The sequence below is a fragment of the Rattus norvegicus genome, chromosome 20 (assembly GCF_036323735.1).
Source record: "Rattus norvegicus strain BN/NHsdMcwi chromosome 20, GRCr8, whole genome shotgun sequence".
Taxonomy (NCBI): domain Eukaryota; kingdom Metazoa; phylum Chordata; class Mammalia; order Rodentia; family Muridae; genus Rattus; species Rattus norvegicus.
In genome coordinates this window covers 17,446,450-17,460,678 of record NC_086038.1, presented here as the reverse complement: position 1 = coordinate 17,460,678, position 14,229 = coordinate 17,446,450, and the positions used below count along the sequence as shown (strand labels likewise).

Here is a 14,229-nt window from a genome sequence, read left to right as displayed (position 1 = left end):
GTCTGTGTGTGTGTCTGTGTGTGTATGTTTGTGTGTGTCTCTGTGTATGTGTGTCTGTGTGTGTCTGTGTGTGTGTCTATGTGTGTCTGTGTGTATGTATGTGTGTGCATGTCTGTGTGTGTGTCTGTGTGTGTGTCTGTGTGTGTGTCTGTGTGTGTATGTTTGTGTGTGTGTCTGTGTGTGTATGTGGTGTGTGTGTGTATGGTGTATGTGTCTGTGTGTTTGTCTGTATGTGTGTGTCTGTGTGTGTGTGTCCTGTCTGTGTGTGTGTGTCTGCATCTGTATTGTGTGTTTATGTGTGTGTATGTGTGTCTGTGTGTGTGTATGTATGTGTGTCTGTGCGTGTCTGTGTCTGTGTGTGTCTGTGTATGTATCCTGTCTGTGTGTGTGTCTGTGTCTGTATTGTGTGTGTTTGTGTGTGTCTGTGTGTCTGTGTGTGTGTGTATGTGTGTCTGTGTGTGTATGTATGTGTGTCTCTGTGTGTGTCTGTGTGTGTGTCTGTGTGTGTCTGTGTGTGTCTGTGTGTGTGTCTGTGTGTGTGTCCTGTCTTTGTGTGTGTCTGTGTCTGTATGTGTGTCTGTGTGTGTGTCTGTGTGTATGTGTGTCTGTGTGTATGTGTGTCTGTGTGTGTGTCTGTGTGTGTGTCTGTGTGTCTGTGTGTGTCTCTGTGTGTCTGTGTGTCTGTGTGTGTCTCTGTGTGTCTGTGTGTGTGTCTGTGTGTATGTGTGTCTGTGTCTGTATGTGTCTGTGTATGTGTCTGTGTGTGTCTGTGTGTATCTGTGTCTGTGTGTGCCTGTGTGTGTCTCTGTGTGTCTGTGTGTGTGTTTGTGTGTGTTTGTGTGTGTCTGTGTGTGTCTGTGTGTGTGTGTGTCTGTGTGTGTCTGTGTGTGTGTGTCTGTGTGTGTACATGTGTGGGAGAGGGCACAGGTGTCTACATGCACGCACATAGCCGCCATCCAGCCTCTACTGCCATTCCTCAGGCACCATCTGCTTTAGTTTTCAAGAGCTCTCACTGGTTTGAAGCTCACCAAATGGATGAGGCTAGCTGGCCACTGAGCCCCATAATCCCCCTGCCCCCTTCTCTTGTCACCAGGATTATAAATGCATGCCACCACATCTAGATTTGACGGGTCATGAGGATCAGACTCAGACCCTACAAACAATGGCAGAGCCATTTCCACAACCCAACCACCCCCAAAATGCATTTTTAAAACTATTTTATAAAGGACTTAATAACTATTCTATCAACCCACTTAAAAACACATTTAAAAACTGAATGCGGTCTGAACTGCAATACAGCAATGTAGACAAGCTCGCCCCTTCACCGGAGTGTAAACAACTGTGCGCTCCCCTGCCAAATCTGGCCAACACACACCCTACATAACCCGTACACACTACACTCCTAGATGCAAATTCTCAAGATGATCTTACAAGGAGGCAGAAATGCTAGCCCGGGGTAGCAGGGAACCCAGAAGACAAGACTCTAAAGCCCCTGGAAGCATTTCAGCATCTCTAACCACTTACTCGTGTTTCTCAACCTTAGGTCCTGGGACCACCTACATGAGTCTCAGACTCAATGCTTTCAAGACACGGATCCCTCTGCCCGCCCCCCTGCACCCCGCTCAGACGTGAAGAATCTGGACTCAGAGAAGATGAAAGTTGGCTTTGTAAAACAAACCCCGGATTCTGATGTATACATGTTTTAAGAAATCCTGATTCAAGACATGCTCATCAGATAAGACAGACATTGCTTAAATTTTTCAGTCATAAAAGACAAACAACCGTCACCCCGCACTGGCTCTCCTGCTGCTCCCAACATCTCCCAGCTGTCATCGAAAACAAGCCAGGCTGCCAAGACCATGGGTTCCAGAGGCAGGTAGCCTGCAAACCTGCTTCTCTTCTTCCTAACCTCAAAAGTTTTCTGGAAAACTATTTTTGAAACATTGCTCAAAAGCATTAGAATGGCCAAGTGTGTGGCACATGCCTGTAATCCCAGTCCTTGAGAGGCTGAGACAGGAGGATGGTAAGTATGAGGCCAGCCTGGGTTCATAGTGAAAGCCCATCAGAACAAAAGGGAGAGACTTCCGGGGGTGGGGGGACCAAAAGACCCATTGTACTATGTCCCAAATTTCACTAATAAGATTCCTTTCCCTACTGGAATAATGGAGGGGATTCACACAGGTTTTTAGGAGGGTGTGTCTGGAGGTCAACACTCATGGATACTGTACCTTCATTCCTGCTCACCTCTCACGGCATGGATTCACGCACAGCATCTCTAACCCTCGATAGTCTGTCCCCATTTTAAAGATGACACCAAGTCTGAAAGAAGTAATTCACTTGTCCCAGGCCACACAGCTTATGAGCACAGAGCCACCAGCTGAGGCCTGGTGAATGGCTAGAACTTAATTAGGATCTACTGTGGGCCCAGCTAAGACATTCTATACTGAGACATTGCAACAAAGTTAGTCAAGGGAACAACAGGGACCTTTGAAGGTATGTCTGTCCTTCAAGAACCTCAGAGAGAGCGAACGGGGTGGCGGTGGCGGTGACGCATGCCTTTAATCCCAGTGCTTGGGAGGCAGATCTCTGTGAGTCTGAGGCTAGCCTGGTCTATACAGTGAGTTCCAGGACAGCCATGGCTACACAGAGAAACCCTGTCTTGAAAAACCAAAGGGAGGCTGGAGAGATGGCTCAGTGGCTAAGAGCACCAACTGCTCTTCCAGAGGTCCTGAGTTCAAATCCCAGCAACCACATGTGGCTCACAACCATCTGTAATGGGATCCGATGCCCTCTTCTGGTGTGTCTGAAGACAGCTACAGTGTACTCATATACAAAATAAATAAATAAATCTTTAAAAGAAAAGAAAAGAAAAAGAAAAACCAAAGGGGGTGTAGAGGGGAGAGGGGAAGAGAGCGGAGGGGGAGGGAGAGAGAGAGAGAATCTCAAAAGGAAAAACACCAGTGATAAAATTCAAGGGGTGAGGGGAGATGGTCTTACTGTGATTTAATTCACACAGGGCAGGAGCCATAGTTAACTTAGGTCCATCTGCTTCCCAGTGACACAGAAGGAACTCCATGTGGTTTTAAAAATATATGATGTACGGACATATGTCTTCAAGACCAGGAAAAAGCTCCCACGATACAATCACTACTGACTGACAAATTTTAGAGCCAGTGACAGAGTTTATGTGTTCATTTTGCATACCTGTCTATAATCCTCAAATATTCTATAACTTTTTATTTGCTTTTTAATTCAAGGGATAAATCCAGTGAGTAGTTTTCAAATCCTGTCGTTTAGTACCTCCTTATAGAGGAAGGGTCACTGGGCTCCAGATCAACTCAGTGTACAGAGTTATGTGGGGTGTCTTCTCCATACCAGACGCGCGCACATACACACACACACACACACACTCACACACACACACACACACACACACACACACACACACACACCTACTACTTGGTTAGAATGTGAATGCTGTCCATTCAGGATTCAGTCTCATGAACTGGAACGGAATGTAATACTTACCACAAATAAGTGTGATCAGAGTCCACAGTTATTGGTGCATTAGTAGGTAGGAAAAGGTTGTGTAAACAGGACTGAGGAATGGCTATGCAACTATAAGGAGCAGAGTTTGAATTCCCCCTATGCATATTGCATATGCACATACACACACATACATACACACATTCACATACATATACACACATACACATACCTACACATGCATATACATACACAAACATATGCATACACATGCATACACACATATGCATACACATGCATACACACATATGCACACACATACATACACATTCATGCATACACACACATATACACACATGCACACACATACATACACTACACACATACACACATATACACACATGCACACACATAGATACACACACATGCACAGCATACATATACACATACACACATACACACACTACACACATATACGTGTGCACACATCATGAATAAATGTAATGTTAAAGTTTAAAACAGAATACTGTAAAGATGTGTAAGTGTGCAGTGTACTCAGAGCATTTCTCCTGGCAGTTTTGCACATCTTGGAGCTTGTGCTATATGCTAATACTAAAGGCACTTACAGCTCACAGGTAAGCTCACTTGCTACGCATCCACACCCACTGCCAAAGTCTTCAAGAATTAGTCTGAGAACCGTGTTTCGCCTCCTACACGTCACTAAGTATTTAGTCAAAAGAGATGTTCCCCCTTATCTGATGCATCCTTAGTGGAGAAACCTATTAAAATAAACGCCACAAATCAGGTGCGCCAACTGGCACAGTGTATTAGCCAATGCTTCAAACTGCAAACAACGGCACACGCAGGATGCTCGCCCTATCGCACTAGCTCAGAGCGAGGTCAAGATGGACGCTTCGTAGGTCGGACTCTGCTAGACTGACCAGTTTACAAGAGGAGGAAGGGAGGGGAGAAGAGCTATCTTCCAAAAGAAGGGGCATGGCTGGAAGGAAAAAAAGGACACAAAATACAGCCATGCAAGGCAAAATGGGTATTTGTATTACCATGTCATTTTTTATCACTAAGAAAAACATAAGGGGCTGGAGAGATGGCTCAGTGGTTAAGAGCACTGACTGCTCTTCCTGAGATCCTGAGTTCAAATCCCAGCAACCACATGGTGGCTCACAGCCATCTGTAATGAGATCTGATACCCTCTTCTGGTGTGTCTGAAGACACTTATAGTGTACTTATACATAAAATAAATAAATAAATATTTAAAAAATAAAAACTTAAGGAAAAATGGTGGCCACACAGAGGCCATACAGTGTTTCAGGGACAGGGGACACTTATGGAGGGGTTGTGTCCACAGCATCTGCAAAAGGTAGGTCTACGGTACTATGGAAGAGCCGCGAACAGGACTCAGGAGCCCTGGGTCATCCAGTTGAAGGAGCAGGAGGAAGTGGCCATCTCTAGGAGAAACAGGCATCTTCCCTGTGTGATGCTTGTTTATGCCTGCATTGCTCCGAGAGCATTGTCAAGTACTCCAGGCTCAGGGTTACAAACACTGCCCCAAACCCTGCAACACAGGTAACCTTGGCTCCTGCCAGGTTTGGTCTCTGTTTTGCCCACAGTCAAGAAACTTGAATCAAATGATTCCGTGTCCCCTCTGAAACCAGGCTTGCCTACTTAACTTCACTCACAGAGGGTGGGAAAGAAGCCACATTCCCCAAGACTCCTGAAGAAACGGTGGCCCGAGGACACGTGGGTGAACTTTCAGGAGTCTATATCCTTCGCCACACATAAAGGTGGAACTTTGCCTGGATAAATCTCAGATGTAGCTGTTACAGGCTGATACTTGCGACCATAGCACAGGAAACAAAACTGAGGCCCTAGGTTGACCTATTGACGCTCCACAGAAAGATGCCGAGCTCGTCATCTTCTGAGGCCTGGACCACATAACCCTGCCTCGTGCAAACCAATGTTTGATTTTTCTGGGATTTTTTCCCCCTTCTTGGCTGCCGCCAAATACATTCCTACGTACAAAAGTCATTGATAGAAAGAACTCTCCAACCGTGCTTGAATGTATTAATGATCAACCTGACCAGAAACCCCTACAGCTTCACAGAGATAAGACTCACTGAGAATGTGCACATTAATGAGAATGTTTTCCCTATGCCCTTCGGGAAAGGGGGGCGTCTTCTCAGGCCTCTTAAGGTGGCTAAGACCGACCCCAGCCCAGGATGGTCTGAGCAATACACCTGGTTACTTCACTGCAAGCTACAGGACCTCTGAATTGACAACATTAGGCTGCAAGGTAACATTAGCCTTGCGTTCTGCTCTCTGAATTACAGTAATCCTAACATCATTTGTTCAAGAAAGAGTTTCGCTACAAAATAAATCAAGTACTACACACACACACACACACACACACACACACACACACACAAACACACACAAGATTCACACGCTTGCTTGTTTCTTTGCTTTTTTTAAAAAGACCTAGCAATGTGCTTGATGTCTTTTGAATTTTTGCCTGCACATATATATACATATATATACATATATATGCGAAACACATGCATGCAGTACCCACAGAGGCCAGAGGAGGGCATCAGATCACCTGGAAATGGAAGTTGACGAGCAACGGGTGCTAGGAACTGAACGTAGGTATTCGGCAAGAGCAGCAAGCGCTCTTAACTGCTGAGCCATCTCTCCAGACTCTGTGTTTTGAACTTTCTCAGTCGCAGGGAACAGTGATGCTGCTGTCACTACACTGGCATCTCCAAGTGCCATGTGCCCTGCCCTGGGACAGCATTTTACACACGACTCAGTCTGCGCTTACAGCTCCCTTTAATGAAATAAATTTTTTTTAAAGATTTGCTTTAACTCTATTCATGGCTCTATGGAAGTATATGACTGGAGAGGCCAGAGAAGGCATCGGAACCCCTAGATCTGGGGTTGCCTCACAAGGGCAACTATTAACCTCTGCACTTCCTCTCTCCCTCCCCCATCTCTGCCTCTCTCCAGCCCTCTAAGATGGGACCACTGCTCCCCTTCGGCATAGATGAGTAAACGGGCATCTTTTTTGCTGAGCAAATACACCCCCAGGCACAGTATTTTCTTGTAAAAATGTCCTTCCCACATGGTGATGAGAGAGGCTAAAGGACAGAGAGTTGCTAACAGAAGAAGTGCTAAGAGTCCTTTAGGAAGTACCAGGTGCACGGGGAGCCTTTCACAGAACGGAAAGTACACAAAGCAAGAAGGCTCACACACCTCAAGAGACTAGAAAGACCTCTGCTTCCCTCCTCCCATCTATAAGAGATCTACTCAGCCATACACGCCACCTACTGAAGGTAAAGCTACCAGGGAACCAACAATAATCATATCAAATAGCTAGTGGGTCCATCCATGATATTTATTCTTTAATAAAACTGAACTTTCGTTCTTATTATATGAATACATACGCTATATATTGTGGCTTAAAATGAATATTGTTGCTAAAACTGAACCAGTTAGCATTTTCTATGCAGCCGGCGCTAAATGCTTTTAAGATATATATTTTTTTAATTTATGTATAGGTCTGTGTGAGTATTTATTACCTGTGGTCATAGTATCCACAAAGACCAGAAGGATGCTGGTTCCTTGAAGCTGAAGTTACAAGCAATTGGGAGCTGCCAGATGCGGGTGGTGGATACAGAACTGAGATCCTCTGTAAGAGCAGCAAGTTCTCTTGACCACTGGGCAATCTCTCCAGCCTCCACTGTGATACTTTATATGCACCTTTTCTCTCCTAATTGTTACAACCACTTCAAGGTTACAAAACTGCCACCAACACTCTTTTTTTTTTTAGAAAAGATAGCATCAGGTAACATAATGCCAACATACAAATCTTGATCCTGCCCAAAGCCCTATGTTCATACCCACTGTCCTTCATAAAGCTATTTGGTTTCTTAGCACTTGCTAGCTTTTATGAAGCACTAGCTAGAAAGCTCTGCTCACTTAAATGTTCCTCACATCCGGAACTTCCACATCTTCTACTATTTTTGCTTTGTATTTCTTCCACCTCCACAACAATATCTAAGAAAGGACAATCAGTCACGAAACCATAAGGTAATGTTTCTGAGGTAGAGCCAAGGAACACTTGCTTCTCACAGAGCTAGCCTGCACTCGTAGCCAGTCCTCCTGCTCAGACAGAATGGGATCCCAATTTGCTCCAGCGCTGTGGTTTCTGAAGTCTTCCCCATCCTAGAGGTAAAGCTCACTGGTTGTCAATCACCTTTATAAGCTACACACACACACATGCATACACACACACATACACACATACACACACATGCATTCACACACATACACATATGCACACACATACACACATGCATATATACACACATACACACATACATACACATACACACATATGCATACACACATATACACACATGCATACACACACATACACATATGCACACACATACACACATGCATATATACACACATACACATATGCACACACATACACACATGCATATATACACACATACACACATACATACACATACACACATATGCATACACACATATACACACATGCATACACACACATACACATATGCACACACATACACACATGCATATATACACACATACACATATGCACACACATACACACATGCATATATACACACATACACACATACATACACATACACACATATGCATACACACATATACACACATGCATACACATATGCACACACATGCACACATGCACACACATATGCACACACACACACACACACACACACACACGTTCCTTTACTTCTCTGCTGAAATAGCTTAGGACTCAACCTTGAAAGTGTTTATGCTTCTACACTGCCTATGGGGAATTCTCATTCTGCGTTGAACACGTGTTTTGTAATTACAAAAAACGAAGTACTCATACAGGGACCCCATCTTTGATGCTGTTCCCTGGCAAGAACCACCACCATATCCTAGATACACTAAACCACTCCCCATCTTTCATAGCAACCCCTCCTTTTCACAGAGTAGAATTCATTTAACTGATTGACGTGAATCAACACCATGACTCCTAGTGGAGTCTATCAAAATGCTGAGGGCTAGTTATGAAAGAAATACAACATGATCATTTCTTCCCACTAAAAAATGTGGGGCATGGCATGCATTTAAGGCCGAGCCTGCCCATGAAAAATCTAAACTCAAAAGTAAATTCCCATGCCAAAAAAAAAAAAATTACTGACCAACAAGATCGATAATTATCATCAAGATACCAACAAAAATGCCAGACATTCTTTATGGCTATTTCAAAGTAGTTTTTTTTTTTTTAAGGAAGAAAAAAACTAGTAATTTTCCCTATATTTTGGTCTAGTGGTTTTTATGTATATCAATTAGACTCCGTGATCATGCAAGAATGGTATTTTATTTCTTTGACTACGACCCTACTGCTCATTTTAACCTCAGTGAATTTTTTGTCCATTACATAGAAGACTCTCTCCACTAATAAAAATGCGACCTATTAAAGATTAACTTGCCCCCAGGACAGTCTCTCTAAAAACAAATTCCAAACATTATAATCGACAATTTACACTCTGAAGGCTGGAAGACCAACAACCTTACTTAGCCTGGTTTAAAATGGAAAATCCCATATACTTTTAAAGGCTATTGTGAAAAGAAAAAAATGTAAATCACAAATTCACCCTAACCAGAAATACAAACAAATGTAACCTCTCCCTCCTTGACCCTCTCCATGGGAGAAGTTTCCACCTAAAAATACCTAAATTTTTCTTTGACCAGATATCAGTTTTTATCTATTTTGCTTTTGCAACTCCGAACATGCAAATGATTTCTGCTTCCCAACCATCTGTCAATATATGTCGGACATTACAAACTGCGGAATGTACTTGACATGAGCTGGACCCAGACAGTAACACTGCATTGTGAAGCTCTCAGTATTTACCAACACTATAACAAGTCTTGACCCTTAGGCATCAAATGCTTCCCTTCCACAAAAAACTACAGAGGTTCTTTTAAAAAAAAGGGGGGGGCGGGGAACTGAGGGCAGAGGGAAGCCTGGGAGCTTGCCCAAGGTCCCACAGAGATTTGAACGCAAGTCTGAGCAACTCTAGAGGTCACACCCACTACAGCATAAAGCAAATAAACACAAGATCGCCCTTGGTTCACAAATGTGGTGATTCTATGGGGTCTATGTGGGTGGGGAAGAGTAAAAAGTTACCATGGTACACCGTGCGCTCCCTGGGTTCTATACTCTGTGACGTCAGGGCTTACTTTGCCAACCAGGTAATGTTAAGTAACTCTGGAAAATGACTCAAAGAACTTTCCAACCACTAAGTGGTTAACTCATTATGTATATGTCGATATAGGCTCGCTATAGGCTCACTGCTAAACATGGTTCACATTTTCTGAACTTTCTACCCATATGTCACTGAATCCAAAATGGAAAGTCACTGAAAAAGAAAACCCCAAGGAGAACTCGGATTTTACAAGTGAACTGCCAGCAACTGACCCACCGCGGTATTTGTGTAGGGTATCCCTGAAGGATGCTACCATGGTGTTCTTCGGAGGGAGTAATCGCTCAGTCTGTTTCCAACGCAAGGAAGTTGGAAAGTGGCTGGGATCTTGAGGTTCGCTACAATCTTAACAATCCTTCTGCAACGTAATTGTAACATTTTTGTTTGTAAGCCCCAAACTAGGCAGACTTGTGGAACTAATAAGAAGGCATCGCAGATGAAAATTCCTGAAATGTAAGCCGGCTTCAATTTTCAGATCCATTGCTTTCCTACAAAGTTACATAATTTCAGGGAAAACGAGCCCAAGACATGACATTTGGGATGTTTATCAATACAAACAAGCAACAAAGGAGAGGAGTTCTCAGGCCTTCCAGAAACGCCTGCCAAGCCCTCCTGATACTTCTCTCCACCAAGTTATTGTTTAGGAAAACATGTTGTTCTCTCTTAAAATAACCCTCTTAATTGTTCTGAAAAGCCACTTCATTTCCAGGGAGGAATAACTCGCTCCCATACTGCGATACATTGACAGATAAAGTCAAAATAAGTCACACAGACAGCCATAAAAGCGAGTCTGTAGACCTCCAAGCTTTCAGAGCTGAGGGATGAGAGCTACTGAATCTTCACCGCTCTCCCTTGCTGGGAGCAGGGGCCACGAGTCTTAAAACTAACGCTCGTTCCAGCTACCTCATCTCTGCCTTGGGACGTGGGAGGTGAGCCACACAGGTAGGATGCTAATGAACACTTTCAAAGGTCAAAATGACCTTGGACTTGTTACCACTCGCTCTAATCCTAACGCAATAAATCAGAATTTGCTTCCGATCCAGTGTGGAGAAAGTTTTTTTTTCTTCCTGGGAAAGTCCCAGAAACTCTTATAAAAGAGTTTAAAAAATGAAAAATGAAAAAAAAAAAAGCCCAAATTATGAAAGTCAAGTCAGACTCCCACAGCTGCAAGGGAGAAGTTTATGAACTGAACGTAACTCAAGATGTCTTTTAGGAGCCCGGCTGCCCTGACACATGCTCCCCTCACACTGCCAGGACACAGATCCCCACGCCTGGGTGACTTGCTCCAGCCCAAGACTCCGGCGTGGGGGCGGGGGCTCCCAGTTGAAGCCTTGACATCTGCAGCGTTTTTTCCAGGCGACCAGAGCAGGCCCTAGCTGGAGGAAGCGGATACTGACGAGGGGAGGGAAAAGACGCCGCAGGGGTGGCCCGGACTCCCGGCTGCGGGCTGCGGGCTGCGGGAAGCCGGGCAGAGTCCCGCACACTGGGCGGTCCCAGAGCAGGAGGCTGCTACGGCCCAGATGTCCCAGCTGCAGCTGGCACCGCCTCGGTCCTAATGGCAACTTCGGGGAGGCACCATAAACTCGGGCCTCCAGTTCCTCCGATCCGGGGGAGCTGGCAAAGTTGGGGGGGGGGTGTCCCGTGGGCGGACTGGGCGACGATCCCGTGACTGCCTTGAGAGAAGATCGGGAGCAGGGGCATGCCTACCTTGGAGCATGGCCTCGAGTTTCTTCCTGTCCACGCGGAAGCGCTCCTCGCTCCACTCGGGGCTGTGCAGGAGGGGCGCCGCGGCCACCAGATCGTCCTCGGAGCCGGCCACCGGCGAGTCGGTGCTGCGCTCGCTGTTGGAGCCCGGGTCCGACTGCGCCGCCGCCAGGTAGCCCGGCTCGCCCTGCGCGGCCATGGTGCGAGCGGCGCTCGGGCTGCCGCCGCCCCGGCCCAGGCCGATGTGGCTCGGCGCGCCGCAGCGCTAGCTCGTGCCCCCGCCGCCTCCGTGGCCGCGGGAAGCCCTGCGCATCACCGCCTCGGGCGCCGCCCCCCGCCCCGCCGCGCCGATCCGCTGCGCCCCGGCCCCCGCCCGCCCGCAGCGCCCGCTCCGAGCGCACAGAGCAGCCCGCGCCTCCGGCCGCCGCCAGCCCCGCCGCCGCCTCGCGCGCTCATTGGCCGGCCCGGCCCACGGGGAGCGGCGGGCGGGAGCGGCCAGCCTGCGCCCTCTCACACGCACCACGTCCACACGCCGCGCGGCACCGCCCGGAATGCCTGACCCATCGCGTGGACCCTCGGGCTCCCGGACACCCCAGTCAAGTTCGAACCCAGAGCTGCTGGGGTGGCCGCCAGGCGCCCTCGTCACTTACTGCCACTTTTCTGTACCTTTGATGGAAACTCCATCAAAACTCACAAACTCTGATGGAGACTCAATCAAAGATTCAACACCCGCCAGGCACACAAGTTTCATTGTCCACACCCGTGTCCCTAACTACCACTTTTCTGTCCCTACGCCCGGATTCCGTCCCTCTCCATACTCAGAATACTCCAAACTTAGACCAGGTTCAAGCACAGCGTGGTCTCAAAGTGCTCAAAGGGTTCACTCCTATTACAGACCCTCAGGACACCCGGAGTCTGTCCCATAAGTCTGAATGAGAACAGAGAATTATAAAAAGCAAAGAGATCTGGAGGGCAGGGCAGGCAGGATTGACGACCAACCTTTGCAGACCTTAGAGTAGACCTGACTCTAACGGTTACAATCCAAAGTCACCTTTGCCTCGCCAAGGTGAGCAACACAAGCAGGCCTCTACCGAGCCTTTGTGACTTTCAAGGAAGAGACGGAGATGGGCGAATGTGCCCTTCTCTGGCTTTAATTTCTGGCCTTGATTCAACAAGACACCGAAGCATCTATCCCTGTCCGAGATCATAGAGATGGCTAGCTCATTCTCTGGGGACAGGCTGGGGGCTCCTCTCTGTCCTAGGCAGCCCGTAGATGAAAGCCTCGTAATTTCTGATGCTGACTTCCTGCCAGCCCACACACCAGCACCATTGCTCTCAAAGTGGAGCATGGAGCTCAGAGGACGAGGTCTTGCTGTGAGCTTGGGACACTCCTCCCCATGCCCCACAGACCCACACCGCCTTTCACTGAATGACCAAACGCACAAGAATATCTGTTCATCTTGAGAGGAAGATAATGATAATTACAACAGAAAAGCAGTGTCCGGCGGAGGGAAGAAGTAGGTTTATGAGTGGGGCGAGCCATAGGTTCACCGGGGGGCCATAGATAATTTAAACAGTGTGTTTAAATCAAAACTCTTACAGGGGGCTGGAGAGGTGACTCAACCTAAGCGAACTGGCTGTGAAGCCGGACAATCTGAGTTAGCCCCTGAGGCCCCACGTGGTGGAAAGAGAGGCCAACCCGGGCAGGTTGTCCTTTGACCATCCAAAAAGCAATTTGGAATACACTCTCACACACATACACGAATAGATAATAAAATGGGACTTTTAAGAATCTCCAGCTGGAGAAATGGCACCGCAGTTAGAGAGTTCTCGGTACTTTCCCGGGGAACCAGAGTTCCATTCCCAGCACCCACCTTGCATGGCTCACAACTGCCTGCAAGTCCAGCTCAGTGGTATCTGGTGCCCTCTTCTGGCTTCTTCTGTCACCTGCATTTGAGGACATGTACATACACGCATTCACACACATTCACACACACACACACACGCCATAGATAGATAGATAGATAGATAGATAGATAGATAGATAGATAGATAGATAGATAGATAGACAGACAGACAGACAGACAGACAGACAGACAGACAGACAGACAAATGTGATTTTTTTTTTTTGGTTCTTTTTTTCGGAGCTGGGGACCGAACCCAGGGCCTTGCGCTTCCTAGGCAAGCGCTCTACCACTGAGCTAAATCCCCAACCCCAATAAATGTGATTTTTAAATTCTTCCAGGATCAGCACTTACTTGGCTGAGCTGGAACATGGATATAATTCACAGATGAGGAGTCGTGTAGAAGCAGCTCAAACGGGGTGGCGCACACCTTTAATCCCAGCACTCGGAAGGCAGAGGCAGATGGATCTCTGTGACTCTGAGGCCAGCCTGGTCTACAGAGAGAGTTCCGTGACATCCAGGACTACACAAAGAAACCCTGTCTTGAAAGGAAAAAGAAGTGACGTGATGGACACACAAAAAGTGACTTGATGAGGAGCAAGTGGAGAAGGGAACAAGAATCCGACTGAGTTCTATACCTGATATTACTGTCCAAATTGCTCTGCCCAGTGTGGCTTCCACTGACCTGAGAACAGATAACCTGTTCAGTTCCTCCCTACTAACCCATGTGCTCTGACTCTTCTAATCGCTGTTAGTGATTCCTCAGCAGAACATAGTTACCACCAACAGGGTCTAATTGACAGCACCCACAG

The 14,229-nt window shown here is 46.7% G+C and overlaps 1 protein-coding gene across 3 annotated transcripts in view; it reads right to left on the bottom strand.

Annotated features, from left to right (window-relative positions):
• Bicc1 (BicC family RNA binding protein 1) overlaps positions 1-11,934 on the bottom strand; it is a 237,143-nt gene extending 225,209 nt beyond the window's left edge. For 2 of the 3 annotated variants that reach the window (XM_039098830.2, XM_039098831.2), the window contains exon 1: positions 11,517-11,934. In XM_039098830.2, the coding sequence (XP_038954758.1) occupies positions 11,517-11,712 (196 nt within the window). In that variant the 5' untranslated portion in view covers positions 11,713-11,934. The remainder of the gene's footprint in view (positions 1-11,516) is intronic. The other variant, NM_001415073.1, reaches the window with a different exon arrangement.
• Between the last annotated feature and the right edge of the window lie 2,295 nt (positions 11,935-14,229).